Genomic DNA, 25,823 nt, shown 5'->3' with positions numbered 1-25,823 from the left:
ATTATTTGCAATATACGAAAATTAATGAGGACACCCCGAAGGTATACCAGTGCCGTTAGCTCAACAGATCATCAACTCACAAACAGTCCCGGAGCCTAGAAAAAGTGAAAGCTAAGGTGTTCGGTGCCACCTCCTGTCGAAGATAGGTTCCATGTAAAAGCAGATCTCTGCTCTGAAAACATCCCTGGGAACGCCAGAATTCATGCGTGTAACTGCATAAGCAGGCTGTAAAAATTTCACCTCCCCTCAATGTTTATGGGGGACCATACCGACTACTACCTAATGTCGGCAGGCCTTCACTTTGTTTCTATTTCTATCATTACAATTTTATTAAAACGTGTAAAAGTCTGTTAAAAAAAAAAAGGTTATTGGGGCCAAGGCTGCTCCCTGTGCACAGCATCCGATGGTATTTGATCCCTGACATCACTGCCTTTTCTAGTTTCTTTGTGTATTTTGCCTCTTCTGCATTTCTTTTCACACCCTCTGTTGGGGATGTAGGTTTCCCCCAAAACCTCAGGAGCCAGGCACTCCTGACCGCAGGACCCAAACAGACTTCAAACTAGCCCGAACTTTTGAGATGAATCACCAAAACATCCTTCTCTTAGGCAAAATGCTTTTTTCTTTCCTGTGTTCATCTATTGTAGAAGTTGTATTTTTAAGTGTTGAAAGGAAAGACATACTCATCCACAATCCCACCCCTCTCACATGTGAACTATCTGTCCTTTATCTGTGTTGCTGCCTGGTCTCATGTCCACATGTGCATATGTATGAACTATATCCCCAGTGAATGAACACACCCTTCCTCATTTTTCCCTTAACATTCTATCATGCAGAGTTGTCTCATTTTGCTACAGCCCTCATACCTATCATTGATAGATGCCCAGTGTTCCCCTGAGCTAATATTCCTATTTTTATAGCGTCTTGATGAACAATTTGGTACATATTTTTTCTCTCTTTCAAATCATTTCTGGCGAGTCACTAGGAGAAGGAAAAGCAAGCATGTGGGCTTAGTAACTAGCTACGTGAGAATGGCCTGAATTCCAGCCTTAGCACTTACTAGTCGAATGGCTTTAGGCAAAGTCTCTAAACCTCCATGTCCCCTTGTGTAAAATGTGGAGAATGATAATCTGCCCACCCCATCTTAATGGTGCGAGATGTGGAAAGCATTTAGCATAGCGCCCAGCACAGGGTGAGTTCTGGAACCATTGTGATTCCCAAGTACCTGTCTGTGTCAGAGGCACTTCGTGTGTCTTAATGACAGTGTAGGTGTTAAGCACACAGACAGTGGAGCTCAACTGCCAGGTTCAAGTCTGATTTCCTTGCTGTATGACCTTGGGTGAGTGACTCAACCTCTTTGAGCCTCAGGATTTTTTTTTTAACCTGCAAAGTGGGGGTGCGAATAACAGCACCTCACGCAGTTTGCATGAGGTTTAAGTGAACAAGGCACAGAGAGTGTTTGCATGATAAGAACTATGCAAATCTTAGCTATTATAATTTTTACATCATGCCCACCCCCAAAGCCTGACACTCTAGTCTCTTCTGTTACCATTCCTTCGGTTTGACTCTTAGATGTTTTGGTACAGTGAAAAGCCTTGGAAGCCAGACGGACACTAATTCTGCTGCTCCCCTTACAAGTGACCAAGCTCTGCAACCCCAGACAAATTACTTAACCTCAAGATCCTCAATTTCCTTCATATATATATATATATATTAAAACAAACAAACAAAAAACTACCCCCTGAAGTTACTATGAGGATTAGGACAAATAATATAAGCTCCTTAAGAGCTGACCGTACCTTATTCACCCCACTGTTCCCTGCAATTAGAGCCTGGCACAGAACTGCAGATCTATGAGGAAAGGGCAGAAGGGAAGGAATTAATAACACCAGCACCATGCCTGGCACCTAGTAGGGGCTCAGAAGAGGGTCACCTCATCTGTAGTTAATCAAGGACTTGTTTGCATGGAGCCATGAGCCAAGTTTCCTAGAAAGCAAGCAAAAAGAGGCAGCGTTCTTCACACTATAATATCTTAAGTAAACATTTATTGAGCACTGACTTGTGCAAGATATCCTAGTGAATGTTTTGCACTGTGCTAAGAGCAGATAATGACAACACGGGAAAATCGTGAGAAACGAAGAAGTGTCAAACACGTAAAATGAGGATGGAAAATATGTGCACTTTAGACACATGCGGTAGGTGAGTGCACAACGAAGCAAAGTTAAGACAGTCAGCTCTATGCAGGGGGGCGTGGGGGAGAACCACCAGCCCCTTCATTACAGCCCTATGTTTCTAACTAGTTTGGAGACAGACTGGTTTAAAGACGTAAGTGACCTCAGTGAGGACACTCTCTCACGACAGGAGCCAATGCATGTGACTGAGCCCCCGGAGGGGCAGTTTCGCTAAGAATGAACTGGGAAAGATCCCACCTAGCTCACAGGTTTACGGGATCATGTACTGAAAAAAACTGAACACAGTGCAGTGTGCATAAAATTTTGTTTTCTCCCCCCGTATGGGCCTTGTATCGGGGGAGAAGGCGGATCTTGGAAGCTACCAGGGCATCTTAAGAAGCGTGTGGCGCTCAAAGCACCTCTTGTTTATTGAGCTTTTATGCCATGCCAAGGCTCTGTGCCTAACCTTTTACATGCGTTACTTCGCTTAATCCTCACAATGCCGGGGCGCCTGGGTGGCTCAGTCAGCTGAGCGTCCGACTTCGGCTCAGGTCATGATCTCACAATCTGTGAGTTCGAGCCCCGCGTCGGGCTCTGTGCTGACAGCTCGGAGCCTAGAGCCTATTTCGGATTCTGTGTCTTCCTCTCTCTCTGCCCCTCCCCCACTCATGCTCCATCTCTCTCTCTCTCTCTCTCTTTCTTTCAAAAATAAACAAACATTAAAAAAAAATTTAATCCTCACAATGCCATGGCCCCACTTTGCTGGCAAACAAACTGAGACTCGGAGAGGTCACCTCCCTTGTTGAGTCTGTACATCCAGCTTATGGCAAAGGGAATTCTCACCAAGCCTTTGGGATTCCAGGGCCATTATGATTGTATCAGTGATTGTAAATTGTAACATGCTATGCGAATGCAAGGTGCTGTTATTTTAACACCATGGCTTTTATGCTGAACCTATTATGAGAAAGTCATGTCTGTAAGTAAATAGACACTAAGCACCGATGATGTGCCTAAGATGTCAAATGTGCCAAAGTAACTGGCAGGCGGGGGATACCTACCCAGTGGTGGTGCCAGGATGAATTTAGAAGCTTGGAAAATGATTTGAGATGAGAGGCACACGTTGCACCCAGGTGCTCCCACAGGAAGGAGCACCCGTGGGCGTCCTCAGTCAGCAGCCTGCTGCCAAAGTCACATCGAAGTCCCCAGAGCATCCAGACACCCACTGCCACCCCGTGACAGTGTGCTCCAAAGAACTGCAGTGTGAACTGCTGCCCCCCCCACCCCCACCCCCCGTCCAGGATCAGGGATGACTGGACCTCCTGAACTTCTTTATGTAGAAGAGGAGTTGAGTTAGCATGGACATCTCTAAGGTTTTCCTTCTAACTCCAGGTGTTGGGAGGCGAGGAGGCAGCCTGGCTTCAAAATCAGAATAATCTGTGTTCAAAACCTGGCTTGACACTAGCTGTTTGGCCTGGACATGTTAACCAGGCTGAGTCTCAGTTTCCTCACCCGTAAAATGGGGATAACAATATCAAAGGGTCGACATAAGAATTAAATGAAGTAACAAGCATGAGCATTTAGCACTGTGCCTGGAAAACATTATACATTTTTGTTAATCTGCTACCCAGTTTCAAAAAGGGGGTCCCTTGGGGTGCCTGGGTGGCTCAGTGGGTTAAGTGTCTGACTACAGCTCAGGTCATGATCTCACAGCTCGTGAGTTCAAGCCCCATGTCGGGCTCTGCTCTGTGCTGACAGCTCAGAGCCCGGAGTCTGCTTCTGATTCTGTGTCTCCCTCTCTCTCTGCCCCTCTCCCACTCGTTCTCACTCTCTCTCAAAAATAAATAAACATTAAAAAAAAATTGCTACAAAAGGGAGTCCCTTTAGTAAAAAAAAAACAAAAAAACAAAAAAACAAAAAAAACATAACTAACAATTTTGAAAATAACTCATTAAGTGAGCCTGACATCAATCACCAAAATGATTTCAACATAGTTTCTTCCTTCCCACCCATCTTCCCTCCATCTCTTCCTGCCTTCCTCTCCCCCGCCCCCACCCCGGTGCTTCCTTCATTCTTTCCTTCTCAAAAGTGATCTATATACCAATATATAGTCACCAGGTACTATCTACAACCATACAGCTTTGCTGGAGCTTTTTATTTGTTTGTGTTTTAGTCTCTCAATACCACAAAAACCTTTGAACAAAACACAGACCCATAGGGAATCCCGTTTTTTTAGGCTCCTCATCTCTGGGATCCCTCTGCATCCCTCCAGAACCTCCCCCACCCTCACCCCCACATGCACTTTCCCAGCTCTGCTCTGGATGAGGCTCCCTGGTGCCCGGTGCCTTCCTGCCAAGTAGGTCTCCCCGCTCCCAACACACCTCTTCAGCTGTGAACCCTGAGGTAGCTCAGGCAGAGAATGCCCCGAAGCCCAGGCACCCAGAAGAAACTCCAAAGAAGCAGAGAAATAATTCATTCTTCTAATCACAGCAAAGTTTTCAAACTTTAAAACAGGGCCTTGATTAGAAGAAAAGCTGCGTTTTTGTTTCGTTTTTTTTCTAAAAGCCTGGCATTTCTGAAAAGGTCCCCTACCCCAAGCACAGCAACCTAAAGACCCTGCCCACTGAGTTGAAAATAAAAGTTCATAGAGACCAAAGGCCCTCGCATAACAACCGCTCAACACTTTAGAAATCTTTCCAATTCTTGGAAGTTTCAACGTTTTAACTGAGGGTCTCCAGCCCTCTGGAATCTTCCTTCCGTGTAAACTCCCAGGCTAACGTTATTTTATTTTCTATGACGTCAAAGTTTTTATAGAGAATCTACATCACTTTTGTAAAAGGAGTCATCCAGTAGAAGAAATTAAGCTCCTAGAAACAGAGATAATATAGCCTTTTTAGTAGCTATATAAGGATGACACAGAACTAGTTAGTTTTCTTTTGGGTGGAACAAAAAACTATTGTAGAAGCATCCTAATCCCCCTCCCACTCCAGATTTATTATCAGCAGTGGAACTGAACCCCACAAAGAAAATTTGGCAAAATGTTTAAAGTAATCAATACGACCTCATAAATAAGTTTGAGTGTATGCCAATGGGCCCAATTCTGGAACCCTATAAAATCATAATCACTTCAGTAAGAACCTGGGCCTACCCGTGAGCATTTAGAATCAGTACTCAATTTAGAAATACATTATGCCCCATGTGAACATCCTACATATAGACTAATCATTCTGAAGAAGATGATGCGGGACTCAAAAAACCACTCATGCTCATGTTTTTTAAATGATAAATTCATTAACTGTAACATTCATAGAAACACCTCTGTCTTCTAAAGTCTAGTATTAGCTTGAAATGAGCTCACAGCAATCACAAGATTCAAAACAAACATGTTGCCATAATTTCCTTCACGAAATTCAGCTATGCCCCAAAATTTAGCTGCTGCTAGTGTAATTAGCAATCGCTAATCACTCTTCAGATTATTCAAATGGCAGTTCAAAATCTAGTTCAAGAGTAAGTTCGCTTGTGTTGACTGAGTGCATTTTCTCCAACAAGATGGATTCAAGGGATCAATGCTTATGAAGTGGTAATTCTCCATTCCGATTAAATAAAAATCTGCCATACTCATCAATCTCATTTAGGCTGCGTCTAAACAACACTGACCTTTAGCACAATTGGATAGTCAGAAAACACACAGGACACAAAGTGCTAACTAACCTTCACTGGGCTACAGCCTTTTCAAAGGCTTTCTTATTATCCCTATAAATTAAAACAAGACAATCACGACAATCCAAATTCATCATGTCCAAGCTCACCTGTTTACTAATATTATTGATTGCTCAGAAGCAGATTAAGCATCATTTTATGTGTTATGGGGGATTAACCAACCACAAAAGTGGAAACTACATACATATTTTGAAGTAATTCTGCTCTGAGGATGAGATCTAACACAGCAAAACCCAGATAATCTACTAGTACAGGTCAATCCAGTCTAGTCGCCTATATTTGGACCATATTTAGCTGAAAACATGATGGCTCAATTTCATTTCATTCTTTTCTGCTTTTTATAATACCCCTCTCTCTCTTTCTCTCAAAGAAAGTGGCTTAAAATTTCAAAAATTTTAACTTAAAAATCACAACGTAGGTAAAGATCACATTATAAAGACAGGAAGAGAACAAATGAACATTTTTTTTTTCTCCTTGCATTAAAAAATAGGCAAGGAAGGCAAAAGAACTAAAGTCTTTCTGTGCGTCTCACTCAACCGAGTTTCAGAGAGTGGTTCATCTGAAACAGAATTTTCCACTTCCTGAAAATCAAGTGCAAAATGGTTGTCTTTAAAACAGCAATGCCTAGAAGCAGGAAGGGGGCGGGGGGGGGTGGGTGGGCAGGAACGGAGAACACAGGCTTTCATATTCCAGAACGAAAGGGTGTCAGGACCTGTGGAGGGGCCTCAGTCAAGGGTGTAGAACATATGTCTTCTCTGAGTGCTCCTTCCAGGATTCAAGTTCCAACTACCAGGTTTTGCCTCTACAAAGACACATTTTCTACTCCCTTTAACAAACTGGACAACACAAGGATGAAAGCATCATAAGGGCACATGAGATGCCTTCTTCATGGGAAATGTCAGGGAATGAGAATGAACTTAATTCTTCAGTCTAAACTTTAGAAAAAAAGAAAAAAGACTTACCTTGACATTAGCACTGAGGCTGTCTACACAGTACAGACAACATCTAGGCATGCCGAAACGGTTTACATTTGTTTCAGGATTCTTATCCCCCTTTCCCAACTAGACACACAGAACTAGGCATAGGAAGACTAGGTAATTATTTTTAATAATAAAATGTGCCGTTACTGAGCATGCATTCTTCATGTCCATGATCTCATTCTATTCTCCTAACCCTGGAAAGTACTGCGTAGACGCTTTCACAAAGAAGAAAACTGAGAGCCTGGGGAAGTTGGGTCATTTGCCCTGGGTCACACAGCTAGCAAGCAGCTGAGCTGGGACTTAAACTTTGGTCTATATTGATGGCAAACCTCATGTTCTTTTCATTAAGTCAGACCACATTCACCTCCAGTCACATGTTAACACATGTCTGTGGATGACTTCTACCTGCAATATACTGTTTGTTCAGTCACCTAAAGGCTATGTATATTCACCCATGACCTAATGGCTTCTATCTTATTAGTTTAATCTTGCAGAGGTATGTCTGTGTGCAATGAAGCAAGCTTTGACATTCTTAGGGACAAAGCAAATGTCCCAAATGAATCCCAAAGAAAACTAAAATACATTTCACACCTGTAGTAAAGATATGAATGCTTTATCTCCTGATTTGTGCCAACAGTTAAAAATTTTGTCTCCACAGTTTAATGGACTATCCTGCCACTCTCATTTGTGGAGAAAATAGCAAGTCCTTTGCTTTCACTAAAATCATATATGCTTGCGACGCCTGGGTCACTCAGTCAGTTAGGCGTCCATCCCCTGCCCTGATTTCTGCCCAGGTCATGAGCTCATGGTTCATGGGACTGAGCCCCTCACTGGGCTCTGCGATGACAGCAGGGAGCCTGACTGGGATTCTCTCTCCCTCTCTCTCTTTCTTTCCCCCTCCTCTCAAAAGATATAAACTTTAAAAATAAAATAAAATGATACAGGCTTTATTGGACACCCTTTCCAACACAACTCTCTCCTTCACTAAAGATGAAGGAGAAAGAGAAGAAGGATAAAGAGAAGAAAAAGTAGCATAAGGAGTAGGAGGAGAAGGGGGGAGGAGGGGGAGGAGGGGGAGGAGGGGGAGAGGGAGGGGGAGAAGGAGGAGGGGGGAGGAGGGGGAAGAGGGGAAGGAGAAAGAGGAGGAGTAGGAGGAGAATTCATCAGTATAGCCTTACAACTAAGAGTGTGGACACTCGTAGATGAGGCCGCCTGCTCCCTTCATGGGTATCCTTCCACTGCATATAATGGGGTAGATCATAACAGTACCCATAACATGTTTTAAAATACAACTAATAATGCATTTAAAGCACTTAGCTCATACCTGGCATGTGAAAGGCACTTAATAAACTTTTAAAAACATAAATAAAAAGCTAGATTTAGCACTGGGATTCTGCACCAGGGAAGTCAGGTGCTCACAGTGAAGATCAATAATGCTCTCCGTGCAGCCCAGCTTCTAAAGCTCAGAAACTCACTGAACACTTTAGCTTCTAGCTTTAATTTTTGTCTTTAGCCTATTGGTTTCCCCACTTAAAATGTGAATAATAACCGTTCCTTCTTTATAGGGTTGTTGTGAGCATTACGTAGACAATGCACTTAAATAAAAATGCTTAGTGGCAAAGTGGAGACATGTATTGACTATATGTTACCTATGGCCATCTTCACATTTCATACAAGAGCCCTCTCAGATGCTTAGATCAGTTCCATAAGAAAACTGGGGCTCAGCAATAGTAAGCTTCCAGATCAAGGGCATCCAGCTTTATGGGGCACCCAGAAGGCAGCAACCTTCCTATCACCATGCTCTACCTTCTTCCCCCCAATAATGCTTTCTTCTTCATTGTGCTTATCACTCACTGAAGTTAACTATTTTTTGTGTGTTTACTTGTTTGTCTATAATTTATACTCCATAGGAGCACCGCTGGCGCTTTTGTTAAACCCAGCATCCAGCAGAGTGTCTGGCACAAAGGAGGCATGTAGTTTTCTTGAATGAAGGAAACAAGCTAAAATGTGTCCAAAATCATCATTCAACCACTATGATACACTGCCTCCCATCACTGCCATCAGTTAAAACCCTCTCCAAATGCAGAATCACAAGACTCCTTCAGAGAGGTTTTCTCTGGGGTCCAAGACTGAAACTTTCCATGACTCTCCACTTCTGTCCATACGTTTCCCTTCTCACCAAGTGAGATTCAAATCCATCTCAAGGCCAGAGGCGTAACCAAGCCCTGCCAGGCTAGTAGTCAATCAAGGTCCACAAGAAGTGGGCTGCATGGGGCGAGGGGACAGGCTTTCCCAGTCTGGTGTCATACAAGCTGTAGCCCCACACAAGTTCCAGACCCTCTTTCATCCTACAAAGGGACAACAGAGAATTATGCTAAGACTTAAATGGCTAGTGCGTGAAAAAGTGCTGGGCTGACTCATGGTAGGTATTGACAAGGGAGCCCATCCTTTCCTTCAGGCTCCAAGAGGAATCTATTTCTGTGTCCCTTAGCACCCTGACCACTCTCAACCTGCCCATGCCTTCCCTTGTCAAACACACTGCAAAGTCCTTGAAGGCAGAGACTGCGTGTCCTTATCCATTCTGCCACCCTTATCCATTCTGTGTGTCCTTATCCATTCTGCTCAGTGAATGAGACTGAATAAAAATCCCCCGATAAATTCACACAAACTATTTTCTTTTACTTTTACCTGACACTTCCAAATCACCTGTCTCTGAGTTCATTCTCTCTCCCCTCACCTTCATAAAATTGCAAAGATATCTCAAATAGAGTAGAAGGGGCAAAAACATCAGACATTTCCTGCAACCTTTCCATTCTGCGGAGCTCTGGAGGGGCAGCCTGAAGAGTGTCCCAAATGGCCTGCAGAACACCTAGGGTGGGCTCTCAGGGGCCTGTGCAAGTGGAGACCTGTCTGGCACTCCATGTTGTGATGTCACCATTCTGTGCCTTCTCGGTCTTTTTCACGCAGACACCAAGGCTAACAAACACACCAACCTGACTTAGAATCACCACCTTACACTGCTAGAAATGGAAGAGAAACCCTGTGTTTGATGCGGGTCACATTTACACCTCTCTCATGGAGTGCTTGTGAGGACCAGTGTCCGTAAAACTACTTTACAAAGTACCTGGCTTTGTACTCCGATTCCACAGACGCAGTACAGGCGTGTAATTGTATGGAAAAAGTTTAGGTGGACCATAGCAATCTTTACATCCAATTCATTCAACTATAGATGAGGCAACGGAGTATCAGAGAAGGGCTCCTCTGCTCAAATTATCACCAGGGGGGGTGGCTAGGCGTGAGAAGACCCTCACTTCTTTCTAAAAGCTTGAGCAAGGGAGGTCAGAGTCTGGTTTTCCTTTGATGGCAACATTTCTCTACGCTGGCCAGCGTGCATACCTCTCCCAGGTATGTGAAGGTCTGTGATGCTGGTCTCATCATCTAGAGGCATTTCAGTGCTTCCTAAACGGACGCTGGGTACAGCCTCCCCCCCCCCCCAATTCAGTGTCTTAAGGAATGCACCTTAGGTGTAATTAAGAAAGGAAATTATAGGCCTTTAAAAGTGGTTATCCAAGGCTCTTCTTGACTCTCAAAATCCTAATAGATGATTCATCAAAATATTTTAGGTTATTATTAGTGTGGAGAGAGATGCACTAATTGTACAGTGGGTCACAGTTCAGATAGTGGTAACCAGCTCACATATGCTTCCTGGATTCTATCGTAAAGAGGTTTACGAGTAATTATCAGAAAATCCCAGACTGTAAGCTGCCTAAGCCTTCATTTTACAGACAATGAAAATTAATCTAAGAGAGGCTATAAGATTCACCTAAAGTAACATTAAAAGCGGCTGAGTCAGAATTGTAACTCGGAGCTTTTTCCCACTGTACAAAGGAGGGGAAAAATGGATAGGAACTCCCTGCTCCTCTGTCCTCAGATTTCTGAGCAGGCAACTCCTTCTCTTCTCTTTCCGGCCTAATCCTATCCCCTCAACCTTTTAAGATTCGATTTGAGAAGGAAGGATGAGAAATGCATCCCGGGTGACCCACGTGTCCTGAGGAAGAAAAGCCAGGACCTTTCACGTTGGTGAGAGTGTGGCTCATGGAGGGAGGTGGGCACCCTGCCCAGCTGGCGCCTAACCCTCGGGATGGGGAGTCAGGCTGTAGGACAACCAGGTGAGCAGGAGTGGGAAGAAGGGCACACAGGTGAGCCTAGAAAAGGTGTAGCTGCTGGAGAGAAATTAGAGACCTCAGTGGCTCTGGGGAGCAGGTCAGTCTAGCGCTCACAGAGCGGCAGGGAGGCCCGAGCAAACTCTCTCCAACTCGCACCAGGTCCTTTGTTGTCGGTCTGTGCCTCTGGCTCCCGCTCATGCCCTCCGGTCCCCCGCCCCCCCATGAAGTCACCCCAACTGCACTCATAATATTTTGCTTTGCGCCGGGTCTGTTTTCCACCACCAACTTCCAGCGGTCACCATGGCGACGCGCCGGGGAGGGGGGGCGGGCGCGGCTAAGGAAATCCTCCGGCCTAGCCGCCCGGCGGCCCCTACCAACTTTTCCAGGTCTCTGGGTCCTGCAGGCCGGGTGGGAAAGCTCGCTGTCACGGCCGCCGGGCGGAGTCGCTTGCGGAGCTCCCCGGACCCGGCCTGAGAGCCTCGTCCGCGCGGGCGAGGGCTGCTGCCACCGGCCTGGGGACCCCAAGACCACGCAGCTCTCACTTGACCCTACTTCCAAACTCACGGACGCCGGCGCTTTGGCAGGTGGCGAGGGTGGGGACGCGCATGCCCCCTCGCCGGCCACACACACACACACACACACACGAACATACACACGCCCGGGGAGGGAGAGACCGTCTGATTTGGGTCCAACAGCAAAGGGCGGACCCCCGGCCCTTTGCTCCCTCGAGCCCGCAGACGTGGTCCCCGGGCGGGAGACGGTAGCTCCTAACCGAGCTCCGCAGATGGGAGCGGGAGGAAGAGGCCCGGGTTCTGTTCCGACCAGGGCGCTCTCTGCCCCAGGGGCCCCAAGCCAGGGCGACTGAACGTCCCCACCTGGGGGCCAAGGAGCCAGGTCGGGGCCTTGTGCTGAGCCGGGGCCCGTAGACGAGCGTGCCTTCCCGCCGTTGTGGCCCGTGGTGCTCAAATACGACTCCAGGGGTACTTCGGCCGCCCCAACTCTGGATACTGGATTTCGGGGCAGAAAGTGGTAGAGACGGAAGTTTCTAATTCGGGCTGGGCGGTGCCCCTCTCTAAGGCGCCATCCCGTTTAACAAGAAACAACCCTTCTGTTGCGTAGCCGACCGACCCCGCCCCGGGCCACCTGGCACAAGTTCTCGGTGGCCTAAAATTCTACCTACTTTTCTCCCTCGTTCTCGAATTCCCGGGTACCTTGAGGAACCGAGCGACGCTCGCTTGGGCAGGGCAGCCGGGTCCGGACCCACCGGGCCGGGCACACGTGGCGGCCGCGCTTGGCTCACGAGGGGAGGGTGGGCCCCGCGCTGGGTGCTCGCTGGTGCGCGGCGTGCGGCGGCGGCGGCGGCGGCGCCGGCCGGGAGGGGCGTGCGCCCGCCCCAACCGCAAGCTGCGCACGGGCCGGACGGCGCGTCGACGGCCTCACGCGCGCGCCTGCGGCCTTCGCCGTCCGCCCGATCCCCGCTGCGCCGCCAGTCTCCCGGGAGAGGGGCTCCGCTTTGTCGCGCTGCGCCGCGAGCGCGCGGAAGGCCCAGGAGGCGCGCGCCGGCCTCCCCCGACGGGGCCATTGTCTTAGCCCCGCACTTGAGGAGTATTTGGGGAAAACTGGAGGAATATATTACCGACTCGGTGCGCGGAACAAAGGGGCGCGTTTCCGCAGGTCACGCTGAAGTGGCCCCGAGGCAGACCACTAGAGCCCCGGCCCCTGCAAAACTGTTCTCCCGGGCCGAAGGCACTTTGCGGGGATTTTCCTTTTAAGAGTAGGGGACGGAGGCCTGGCTCCCCGGCCTCACTGATCTGGACGCTCCCGACTTCGCCCCAGCACTTGCTGCGAATCGGTTGTTGGAGCCCTTTCAGAATGAAATATTAAGTAATAACACCCGTGGTTCCAGTCGCACGCAATCTGCTGGAAAGGGAGCAGAATCGAACTGCTCCCGGGAGCGCTAGGCTCCGCTAGCGGGGAGAAAGGACCTTTACATAACAAGGGAAACGCTGAAGAAAAGCTAATTGGATTAAGTTCTCTGGAAGGGAGGTGAAGGGAGGCTCCTGGACCGGACCGCGCGACGCTGCATTTCCCTCGTCGTCGGTTTTGCAACTCCGAGTGAAATGTCACCTGGTGCGCCGCGTGTCATTTCCTTCACGCTGCCAGCTCCCAGAACTTTTTATTTTGATTTCAGGACGGCGATCTGGGGAGGTCTCCGATTTTCGAAAACAGGGAGGGGAGCGGATGTGGAAAAGATTGCTGTTTCAGAACCAGTTTGGGGTGTCTGCAGTTGGAGTAAAAGTGACCAGGTGCCTCCGCGACCACCAGCTACATCGAAGACAGAAAACAGAACGTTTCCACAACCCCACAGCTCTACCCCAGAACGCACAAGAAGTTCCAGTGGTGTGGACAGGGCAGTTAAAACCCCCCAACTGGGTCTTGGCGGGTGTGGGGTGCCGGGAGACCCCAAGTCCCTACGTGAGCCCCTTGTGAATAGTTGACCACAAACAATGCAGACATAGGTTTAATTTTGTTCAAAGATGTTCGCCTCTAAATTTGGGGTGGCCGGGAGGTGAGTAGTGGCGCAAACCCTTGACATAAAAATATAGAGGGAGGGGCTCTTTTCCTTCTGTGGTGCCTTCTTTACCGACAGCAGAGAGTACGCAGGCAGGGCCCGCCACTACCCGCAGCCGGGCTCGTGCGGCAGGAGACGCCTCTCCTTGCCTAGGTTATCTTCTGTGGGAGGGAAGACCGCGGGGCTCAGCCTTTCCCCACTCCCAGGGGGCCCACACCCACTCAGCGAGAGAGGGACTTGGCTCTTGGGATCAAAGATAAGCCCTGGAAAAACCGAAGATCCCCCTGACCCGAGGGGGTGGGTATCCTGGCCAGCAGGGCCTCTGGCAGAAGCCTGGAGGGGCTGGAAATCGCTGCGTGGACCGAAGAAAGACCATCTGGGTCGAGGCCCGGATGACCCCTACCCCCACCCAACATGCATTTCCAGACTGCTTCGGAGGGAGGTGGGGAAACATTCTGATGGTGTTTATTTGCTCCAAGGAAGGGACGCGTATGTGTTAAGGGATGCAGAGGCTGGAAGGCACTTGTTGCTCCGCGCTGCAAAGCCCAGCCACAGATGCTCCGAGGCACGGTCCACAGCATCTCGTTAAGCTGCCGCCTCGGCCCAGGCTGCGCTCACCGCCCTGCTTCTGCCTCTCCCCAGGCTTACCTCCCCCCCCAGAATCCCCAAGGCCGAATCCGGCTGGTGTGGACTGGTTGGGGACTGCAGTTGGGAATTCGGGGGGGGGGGGGGCTTCCAGAGAACTTCTTCCACCTGGAAGGGGCGTAGGGAGCATTGCTTAGATCTACAAGTTTGGCGGCTTGTCCAAGGTGCTAGAAGTGGAAGGTGGAGAAAGTTCTACTGGAGAACGGAGACGCTGGGCTTTTTCGTTGTAAGAGACTCCTTGGTTTCCCTCCTCAGTTGTTACGGATTGCCGCGACCCCAAAACCTGACGCCCACAGCCCCCAAAGTACCTAGCGGTTTGCAGACCCGGACGCCAGGCCTCGCCGGCCGCACTGCGTCCTGCCCCCCTTGCAGCAGAGTTACAGCCGCGCAGCGGAGCGCGTGGTCGGATGCCCCTTCCGGGCAAGGAGGTTACACCCCGCCTCGGACGGCCCGGGGCTCCCACCTCCCGACCCCGCGCGGATTCCCTAGGACCACCGTGTTCGCCGCCGCCACTCCCTCCAGCTGCGCGTCTCCACCAGTCGGAGCCTCCGTCCCCACCTCCCAGGCGCTGTGCGAAGCCTTCGCCCTCCCCCGCCTCTGGGGAGTTCCGCTCGGCTTCCTGGCCCTAGCCACCAGCCTCAGAGCGCACCGCTATTCCGGGGCCCCCAAACCCGGGGGAGGAGCCGGGCCGGGGAGGGGGCGGTCGGCCCGCAAAGTTTCTGCGAGCGGCACCTCGAGCTCGCCGCGAGCCAGAGAATCTTTATGTAACTTTGTGTTCAGGGCAAGCAAAAGCGCGCTCCTCAGCGCGCGCGCGCACACACACTCACACGTTTACACAATCACACGCTTACACACACACACACACACACTTCCACGTATCCACTTACATCGCACATCGCGACGGACTGAAAACTTGTGCACGCTCTCCGTTATTTCCTAGGGTTCCACTGTCAAGTTGAGCCTTCTGAAGTTTTTGCAACTCTTTCTGAAGTTCCCCTTCCCCCTTTTCTTCCCCCCCATGTCTCCCCCCAACCCCCACCAGTAGGACTGACCTGTGGAATCCATGTCGGGTTCCTCCAGTAACCCACAATGCATGCTCTTCCCATGGACAGCACGGGCGCCCCCCAAAAGTCCTGAGGTTTGGGGATCCCCTGTGCTAGAGATGCCCAGGGAGGAAGGGAGTGAGGAGAGAAAGAGACGTAGAGAGGGAGTGCAAGGGCGAAAGGATAGAGGAGAAAAGGAAAAGGAAGAGAAAGAAGAAAGAAAAGAGAAGAAAGAGGAAAGAGAGAGAGAGAGAGAGAAGGGAGAGAGCGCAGAGAAGGGGGAGAGAGAAAGAGCGAGCGAGTGAGGGGACACTCAGTAATCCAGCCGGGCAAAGCCAAACCCGTCAAAATGTTTGCGGATGTTTCATGGGAAAAAGCATCATTTTATAGGAGCCCCGATGGGAGCAATGTCATTGATAGGCCAGCCGGCCTGATGAATGGCCGCTCGTCAGATGGGGCCGTGGCGAGGCGCACTGTGAAGCCCATTGTGGGCCTGTTTTGAATAAGAAAAGCCGCCTCCGAAAAGGGGGGCTCAGAGCGACGCAATCCCAGCCCTCCGACTTCCCCCTTCTATTATAGCATTAGCAACGTTTTTCTTATTTAAAGTTCCAGAGGCCTTCTCCAGCCTTCGCCCGGCACTCATTATAGGCGAAATCAAAATTGGCTTAGATGTGGCCCCCGCCTCCCTCCCCACCCCTCCCCCATCGGGCCGGGCGGGGCGGTGGGGGGGGGGGCGGCGGCTGGGGACTTCGGGGAGCCCGGGGAGTCGCCTAAGCGGCCACGAGTGGGCCCCACTCCTTTTCCTCTCCTCTTGTGCCCCCCCCTCCCGGTTCGGTCCCGGGTCAGATTTTGAGTGGGGGCCCTGGGAATGCGGGAGGAGGTATGCCTCGACTTCCTTCCACGCGGATCCGCGGACACGCGTGGGGGAGTGGAGCGAGCTGAGGGTGAAAGGTGTGTGTGTGGGGGGGGGGAGACTTAAGACCCCAGCCCCTGGTGAGGAGGCCGCCAGGCAGGGAGGATGTGAGGGGCTGACGCGTCTCCTCCAGAACTTTCTGTCTTCCTCTGGATTTATCCATCTCCTTCACTGGGTCTCTCCCCTTTCCCTGCATCTCTCTCCTTCTCTGCTTCTCTCCCCGTCTCTGTCTCTCACTCCGTCCTTCTCCCGGCCTCTGTGTCCCTCTATTTCTCCTGTTTTGGCTGCCTATCTTTCTGTCCAGCCCCTGCCCCCACGTCTCTTTGTCTCTCCCTAGGACTCTGCCCCTCTGTCTCTATCCCCCTTGGTCTCTCTGACACCCCCCTCCCCGCCTCTTCCCGTAACTCTGTCGGTCTGTCTGTGTCCCAGACCCTCCCTCCCCGCCTCCCTCCCTCCTCCCGCCCTCGCCTCCGCCCCCCAGCCGGCCGCGAAGTTTGTGAGAAGACCGGCGTCCAAGTGGGGACGCGGTTTTCCCAGGGACCCCCTCCCCGGCTGAGTTTAAAGTGCAGAAAGAGGGGGGGCGAGGAGCTGGGGGGCTGGAAGTGGAAGTGGGGGGGCAGGCTGCGTCTCCGCGGGCCCCGATAAAGTGGCCGTTCGCGGGCCGGCAGCGCTGTGATTAGAATATGAATGGGGCTCGGCAGGCGGAAGAGAAAGGCGGATTACCCCGGGTGCTTTGACCATGGACAGAGGCAGCGCCGGCCCGGCCGCGGAAGGGGCGGGGCGGCCGGGCGGGGTCCCTAACGCCGGGCGAGGGCGGGGGGGGGGGGGGGGTGGTCTCTAACCCAGGCCCCCAAGCTGGGTGAGGTACCCGCGGTCCCTTGCAAAGGCCCCCAGTCTGCCCTCCCCAAGAAGGACTAAGTGGGACAATGAGGGAGGGGGGGCACAAGGGGCCAGCACGTGCCGAGTTAAGGTCACGGCGCGGGAGGAAGGAGGCGGTGCAAGATGCGGGCTGGACAGAGCCCGGGTTGGGCATATTTCAGAGTCCTGGGTTCCAATTCTGCCTCGGTAAATTCCTCAATCCTTCTGGGCCTCGGCTTCCTTGTCTGTAAAACGGGGCAAAGATCCCCCCGCCCCCCAAGTTAGGGGGAAGAGCAAACGACGCAGTGGGTGTGGAAGGAGTCCAACACCTGCTGTTCCCTCTGCTTGCAGCTCTCTTTACCATCTACCCCTCCCAGCACTTCACCGCGTGGCCAGCTCCTTCCCACCACCCTGGCCTCACCCTGGTCCGGGCTAAGCGTTGCCTCCTCAGAGTGGCTGTGCCCGAGCACTCTGTGCGGGTCCCTTCTTGCTCCGGCCGCTGCCCCATTCATTACCCGTTTGTTTCTGCAGGAACCGTATTCACTGCCACAAGCCCCGGAGCCCAGAACAGAGCCTGGCATTCATTCCAGCTGCGACGGCTGGTGACGGGAAAGCGGACGATGAAAACCTGTGGTGACCGAAGGCGACAGTGGCGATCGTGGTGTGCATGGCGGTGAAGACAGGAGGATTCTCTCGCACCCTCGATTTCTCCCTGGGAGATAAAAGCGGGAGCTTGACCAGTGCCCGCAGGTGCCGCCACCTGGAGTGTTGGGTGTCCCTGGGAGTTCTTGGGGGATGCTGGGGGACCAAGGCGGTCTGTTATTGCAGCCGTTGTTATTATTCTTATTTTAATTATACATGAAAAATGCAGGTGGGGTGAGGTGGGGTGGGCTGGCGAAGAAAGTGAGGAGAAAGAACTGGCAGGTGGGCAGTGGGGGCTGGTGCATGCCGTCCCCGCCCTGTGCTGTCTAACCTGGGATGGCACTAGCTGTCCACCCTGACAGTGCTGCAGCACCTGGGAGCTTAAAGAAATGAAAATAAGCGGGTATTCATTCATTCCTTGGCAAATTTTTATTGTGCACCTACTATGTGCCCAGCACTAGTCTAGGAGTCGGGGACACAGCTGTGAACAAAGCAGACTTTTAAAAAATCCCTACCTTCCTGGAACTTATACTGGAATGAAGGGAGACAGATGATAGATAAAATATGTAACTAGATTCTATAGGTTGTCCAGCGATGAGGGCTATGTAGCAGGCGGGGACCGGGGAGGACCTCTGTGAGGTGGTAACACACTTGGGTTTACAAACAGTGCTGTCTAGGGGCTGGTAACAAGAACGTGTTCATTTATGGAAATTCACTGAGCTACGTACACTTATGATTTTATGCATTTTTCTGAATGTATTTCGAACTTCAATAAAATGCTTGTTCAGTTTCAGTGCGAACATCGTAATAGTAATAGCTACCATTTATGTATGGACTGTGCCTCCATTGCGATAGGCATTTCCATGCACTATCTCATTTAATCCACACAATACAACTGACATAAGATTGTTGTCCGCACTTTTCAGAGGAGGACCACTGGGGTTCAGTGTGGCTCTCTTGCCCCTGGACACAATAGTGAATGATGCAGTTTTTATTCTCCAGAGCTCAAAATCTAAAGCAAATATAGCAAGGCCTGCCTGCCGTGAGGGAGAGTGTGAGTATGGCGGGGACCAAGAGAGGAGATAGGAAACTGAGCCTAGGAGGCTGGTTCCCCCAGAGGAAGTGACGATTAAGCCAAGAGCCGAATTCGTAAGGCAGTTGAGGGGGTTAAGGGGTGTTACAGACAGCAGTAAGGACACGAAAGAGGGCATATGCAGTATGTTTGAGGACTGGAGCCTGGCATGGCCACACATGCCCACGGGAATGAGAGGTATTGGGCAATTTCTTGGGGAGGTAGGTGAGGATCAGATTGGGAGGGTCATGCTAAGAAATTTATCCCAGAAGGGTTCTGAGCATACAGGACTTGATTTGTGGTCAGGTGGTGCCCGCAGGTTGTTACTAGAGGCAGAGGTCATTGGGAAAGAGATCACAATGGTCTGAAATAGAGACTTTGTAGTGGGGGCAGGGAGAGGTGACTCATCCACCACCCTTGGTAGTGACTGGATGTGGCCAGTGAGGGGCACAGAAGGGTGATGTCCAGTTTTCTGACTTGGCTTATTTATGCCATTCGCAGAAATCATCCAGTGAGGAGGGGGTGATGGGAGGGGCAGGATTAGGGATTTGGCAGTAAGACAGAGGTGACTTATGCTCATAACGCTTCCCGAGTAGCCCTCTAGCAGGCATTCCCACAAAGGCGTGGAGTTGGCGCTGCTTGTACAGACCTGGGAGGCTGCTAGAGCCCTCGGAGCGGATGCGTGAGCAGCCCAGAAGGGGACAGTGCAGGACTCATCACTTTCAGATCACCTGGCATGCCCTCTGCCTCCACTGTTGCAGCCTCCGTGTGCCCTGTCCTTCCCGAGCCTAACATTTTATTGTAATTGCTTGCCTGGTGTTTTATTTTCTCTACCCAGCTCACCACTGTCTAAAATTGTTTGTTTCCTTGTTCATTGTGTGCCTCTCCACATCAGAATGCAAGCCTCAGGAGGGCTGGGTCCTTGTCCTTCTTGCTCGCTGCTGTCACCTCTGTCTCTGGACAGCATTTATTGACCACCACAAACAGCCCATCCATTGGCTTGACTGGAAGCAGGTGACACAGGTCCGCAAGAGCACAGGATGGTGGGTTTCCTTGAGCACTGAAGCCACCAGACGTGAGATTTACACTTTGCATGGTACTGAAAGGCTCAGAGGTGAACAAGGTAGACAAGTGTCCTCCTCTCCCCTCCACCTCCCGGAGTTTACATTCTATTGAGAGACACAATAAACAAAGAAACTAAGACAAACAATATTCCTACCTTCGTGGATCTTATATAGTAAAGATTATATTATTATAGTAAAGACATGAGCCCCAACCTTATGTTTGTTAATGATTCATTTGCTAATCGGGTAAATAATAATTTCAATAAACATTGCCTGAGCACCTTCTATGTACCTCTGCGAGGTGTGGGGATAAATAGTTTGGTATGACCGTGTTTGTCGTAAGTTGTCTTGGTTCGGTGAAGGAGAAAGTTGAGAACTATAAAACAGCTGGATAAGTGCTCTACAAGAGAGGTGCCTGGGGCTGCTATGGGAGGAAGGGACGCCCCCCACCCCAGGTCACTCTAGAAGCACCTGAAGGCTAAATTAATTTCTGCCCACAACTGTCTTTTATAGTCAGAAAATGCAAATGGATATATGCAGACTTTGAAAAGGTTGGAAGTTTGGTTTCTTGCCTTCTGAGTCATTGAACACTGTTTCTTAAATGTTGGTGTGCAGCAGAATCAGCTGGAGAACTTGTTAACAATACACACTGGTGAGCCCTGTCCTCAGGGATTCTGATTCAGAAGGTCTGCAGTGGGCTCAGTAACATGTACTTAAAATATTTTTATTATTATTACAAAATTTCAAACAAATGTAAAAGAAGAGGGAATAGTACCATGAACCTCCAAAATGATAAGGTAACTTCAATTATAATCCAAATGTGGTCACTGCTGTTTCATCTGTAATTCATCCAATGGCCCTCCCACCCACACCCACGAATAGGTTAATTTTGATGCAAATTCCAGACATCATATACTTTCATCCATAAATACTCTTAACATGTACCTCTAAAATAGAAGACTTTTACAAAATCACTATCATATTACTGTTGTCACACCTAAAATATCAACAATAATTCCATAACCATCAAAAACTCATGGTTCAGGGGCACCTGGATGGCTCAGTCGGTTAAAGTGTCCGACTTCAGCTCATGATCTCATGGTTCATGGGTTTGAGCCCTACATTGGGCTCTACGCTGAATGCTTGCTCAGAGCCTGGACCCTGCTTCTCTCTCAGCCCCTCCGCTGCTTGTGCTCTGTCTCTCAAAAATAAATAAATGTAAAAAAAATTTTTTTTAATTCACTGTTCAAACTTGCCTGATTGCCTGAAATTTTTCAAAAGTGGGTTTGCTTGAATCAAACCAGATCCACACAATGCATTTGACTGCTATGTCTCTTAAGTCTCTTTAAGTCTGGAGATTTCCCCTCCCTATTTTATTCCTTCCAACTTATTTGTTGACAAAAGCCAAGTTGTCTGTCCTGTTGCGTGCCCAGCATTCTGCAATATGTTCATTGCATCCCTGCTGTGTCATTTAACATGATCTTCCATCCCCTATAGTTCCTGTAAATTGTTAGTTGGGTCTAGAGAATTGATCAGGTTCAGATCAAGTTTATGGCAAAAAATAGCACACAGGTGATGAATGTGTACTTCCTATTGTATCACATAGGGATTCACATGGTGTCCCTCTGGGTTGTTAAGAAGATGAGAGGTTCAGGTGTTATCAGGCTCTGGGTTCTTTCCACTTACGCTCAGTGTCCTGCTCTTCTTGTCTTCTGCTATTAGGACACGATCACAAGTTCATTCATTCTTCATGATCACAAGGTGGCTGTAATTGCTCAAGTACCACAGCCTCCCTCACACACTTCTCAAAGACTGGAAAAAGAAAAGAGATTATGTCCTTTTTCCTTCCTTTCTTAAGGCTTCTCTGAAGCCACTTGGATTTTTTCTCCTGTCCCATTGGACAATTAATTTCCCTATCCATCCCTTAACCGATACCTTCTAGTCTTTTTCTTTCATCTGTTTGCCTTTTCCTCATGCCTGGATCCAGGCACTGGATCGAGTGCCTGTTGCCACTCGATTTTTATCACTATGCCCCTGCCACACTTCTTGCATCTGGTAAGCAAGGTCTCCCTTCCATTCGTTTCCAAATCGATTTAGCTATTCATGGAACTAGTTTTTTCTCATATATATTTTAGAATAAATTTGTCAGATTTACTAAAAATTCTTGAGATATTTTAACGAGACCCGAATTAAAATTAAAGTTGTTTTAAGTTGAACCAGCAGGTTTACATGTTATTCATTCCATATATGAACATAGCATAATCTCACACTGCAAAATTGTCACACTGGAAAAATTGTGCTCTTTAATTGAGTTTCTTGTTAAAAAGTCTTTGCTTCGGGGGCACCTGATGGCTCAGTTAAGCGTCTGACTTCAGCTCAGGTCATGATCTCACAGCTCGTGAGTTTGAGCCCTGCATCCGGCTCTCTGCTGTCAGCGCAGAGCCTGCTTCAGATCCTCTGTCTCCCTCTCTCTATGCCCCTACACGGCTTTCACATGCTCTCTTTCTCTCTCAAAAATAAAACATTTGAAAAGAAAAAAAGTCTTTGCTTTGGTTTGATTTATTCCAGAAGGCTTTATGGTTGGGTTGCTGCTGTGTATGATATCTTGTTTGCTATATTTTATATGTACTTACTGCTGGTGTAGAGGAACATGGTTGCATTATTTTCTTGTAATTTTATTTAGGCATGTGCCAGTCATGGAGAGGTGTCACTCAGGTCTCCTTCGAGAGAACATGCTGCAGGCAGCACGGTTGACTGGCATTCCCTGCTGCTACCACTCTGAATTCACCCTCACATTCTTGCCTCCTGAGGCCACACTTCACTGACTGGGCACAGCAGGGTGATCGGGCTCGTTCACTCTTACGGGATGCAGACTTTGGCTTGAGGTCTCCCTCTTTGCCTAACGGAAACTATTCTTAGAACCACGGGGACATCTGAGAGAAATTCCTACCCAATCTGCCTTCCTCCTTTCCTTTCACAGGTATCAAACATGCACTGCAGGGAAGATTCTCCCCATCTTTTTCTGTTCTATTCCCTAGTAATTACTCTTTATGGGCATTTCTCTTCAATACATTTCTCGCATGTCTCATCTTGTTTTGGCTCCTGCTTCTTGGAAGATGTGTACTGATACAAGGAATAAGTTACATACAATAAAACGCACAGATCTTGCTTACTGTTTCATGAGTACGACAAATGCTTACACCTGTGTATCTTATTCTACCAACTATACTTGCTGACTTAATTATTTCTTTCAATGGTCATTAAAAATATATATTATATATATTTCAGAGAATCCTTAGGCGATTATATGTATATGATCTCTTTATCTATTGAAATATGTTTTTTTAAGTTTTCTTAATGTTTATTTATTCTTGAGACAGAGACAGAGCATGAGTGGGGGAGGGGCAGAGCGAGAGAGGGAGACACAGAATCCGAAGCAGGCTCCAGGCTCCGAGCTGTCAGCACAGAGCCAGAGGCAGCACTTGAACTCAGGAATGGTGAGATCATGACCTGAGCCAAAGTCGGACGCTTACTGACTGAGCTACTCAGGTGCTCATACTGAATTATGTTTTTATAAAAGTATAGCATCCTTTTTGTTGTATCTATTTGTTCTGATAATAACATTGCTACAGTCTTAAAAATTTCATATTTCTCTGGTTTGTCTTTCTCCATCCGTATATTTTTAATCTTTTTATAATCTTTTGCTTTAAGACTTTCTCTTATAGATAATATTACACATTAATCCTGAGACTTTATATTTTTGTACTGAGTTTGATCTACTGAGTTTCTACTAAGTACTGAGTTTCTACTTATTCCCATTATTCTTATATTTAAATTCTTAAAAAAATCATATCAGCATTTTTTTATGTATTCTATTCATCACACTTTTTTTCTGTTTCCTTTTTTTCTTTTCTTCCTTGTTACTCGCCATTACAAGGGGAAAATTAAACATCAAGTTTGGGTTTAGTAGTTAGGAGCAACTACCAGGAGAATAAAACTGAATGTAAAATTTCAAGCAAAAGAAATTTCAATTTATCTGATCAATTATAGTTACTGATTGCTGTGTATGTAAAATTTTGTTTGCTTATTTTGTTATAAGTTTACCACAGTGACACTTACTGAGTTATTTTTTTATACCTCCATTTTTAGTCACAACCTCCCGGTGTTTTTTTCTTCTTACTGGAGCACTCCTTCTAAGAAGGTTTTAAAAGAGGGTCTTTGTGGGGCGCCTGGGTGGCGCAGTCGGTTAAGCGTCCGACTTCAGCCAGGTCACGATCTCGCGGTCTGTGAGTTCGAGCCCCGTGTCGGGCTCTGGGCTGATGGCTCAGAGCCTGGAGCCTGTTTCCGATTCTGTGTCTCCCTCTCTCTCTGATCCTCGCCCGTTCATGCTCCGTCTCTCTCTGTCCCAAAAATAAATAAACGTTGAAAAAAAAATTAAAAAAAAAAAAGAGGGTCTTTGTATGGTAAACAGTAATTATATTGACATCACATTTAAATGAGAGTTTAGCTGCATACAGAATTTTAAGCCCCAAGGTTTTTGGTGTTGTTGTTGTTGTTGTTGTTTTTACTGAAAATATTGCTATTTAGTCTCCCTGCAAATGTTGCTGTTGAGAAATAACATTAGTCTAATTCTTTTTCCTTCGTAGACAATTTGCTTTGCATCTAGAAAAGTTTAAGTTTTTCTCTGTCCTTGATGCTATTAAGTGATACAAAAGTGTACCTAGGTATGTTTTTCCTCATTTAAATTTCTTTAAGTACTTGCATTTGTACTTTGAGGTTTTAAAGCTTTCTTTAATCTGAGAATTCCTCTGTAAGTAATTACTTAAATATTCCACTCTATATTTTCCCTCTTCTTCTGAGATTTCCATTATTTGAATGTTGTTGCTTCCATTTCTATTTTCCATGTCTCTTAACTTTTCTTTTTTATATTTCAGCTCTATGACCCATCCTGATACTTTCTGGAACCAATCCTCCACTTCTTTGATTCATTCTATATTTACTCTGCTCTTCAACCTACCAAGTCTTTTGTTTCCATTTTCTTTTTCATACTCAGAAATTCCTCTCAGAACTTCTTTATGCCTTTGCCTTTACAACACCATTTCTTTTTTATTTAATATACTGATTTTTATTTCTTGTTGTTATCTTTGGCCTGTTAAATTTACTTCATCTGCATTTTTTCCAGGTGTTTTTTTTTTCATATCCCAGTGGCCCTCTCAATAAGCTAATTATTATTTTTCCTATGAGTTACACTACAACACAGGGGACTTATACCCATCCTTCCAGAATAGAGATTCTCAACTAGAGGTGATTTTGCCCCAACAGGAGACATTTAGAAATTTCCAGAGACATTTTGGGTTGCTACAATCTGGGCTGCAGGAAAAGGGAAGCAGTATTAGAGCATTGCTACTGGCTTCTAGTGGGTAACAGCCAGGGATCTCTTAAAAACCCCACAATGTACTAGAAATCCTCTCACAACAATAATTTATCTTCCCAAAACCTCACTACAGCCAAGGTTGAGAAATCCTATCCTAGAAGTATTAGATGCCTGAGCTGATGAGAAGGGCCAAAGCATAAACCATAGCTTCTGTCTGTCCTGATAAGTTTGACATGGGTTTTGCAGGGAGAGTGAGAACACATCTCAGGATATTATGATTCAGACTTCCATCCTGGATCCGCTCTTTTTCAAGAACTACCCATGAAGCAGGAGTCACCATAAAGCAGAGTAGGGCCAGCAGGGAATACTATGGGGACGGCCAGTCAGCTTGTACACACTGTTAACTGGTTCTTAACCGCCCAGCTTGGCTAGAGTGCCCACTCTGATGTTACACTGGCAGTCCTGACAATACAGGGATGGCCACTGTCTTTGCTGCTTCACTGTGGTACTAGACTAGGCAAAATCTGCCCAGGACAATGTTAAAGAGCACAAGGCGCATCTCAAAGTCTCTGCAACCCAAGTGCCCCTGGTCTCCATCCTGGAGACTAT

General features: G+C 48.1%; 1 protein-coding gene across 1 annotated transcript in view; it reads right to left on the bottom strand.

The window, feature by feature from the left end:
- The window catches only part of RFX4 (regulatory factor X4), a 162,280-nt gene extending 146,741 nt beyond the window's left edge, over positions 1 to 15,539 (bottom strand). The window contains exon 1 of the mRNA XM_027070926.2: positions 15,301 to 15,539. Within this exon, the coding sequence (XP_026926727.1) occupies positions 15,301 to 15,343 (43 nt within the window). The 5' untranslated portion in view covers positions 15,344 to 15,539. The remainder of the gene's footprint in view (positions 1 to 15,300) is intronic.
- Between the last annotated feature and the right edge of the window lie 10,284 nt (positions 15,540 to 25,823).

The sequence above is a fragment of the Acinonyx jubatus genome, chromosome B4 (assembly GCF_027475565.1).
Source record: "Acinonyx jubatus isolate Ajub_Pintada_27869175 chromosome B4, VMU_Ajub_asm_v1.0, whole genome shotgun sequence".
NCBI lineage: Eukaryota > Metazoa > Chordata > Mammalia > Carnivora > Felidae > Acinonyx > Acinonyx jubatus.
Note: the sequence above shows the minus strand (reverse complement) of the source record. Positions and strands in the feature narration are given on the sequence as shown.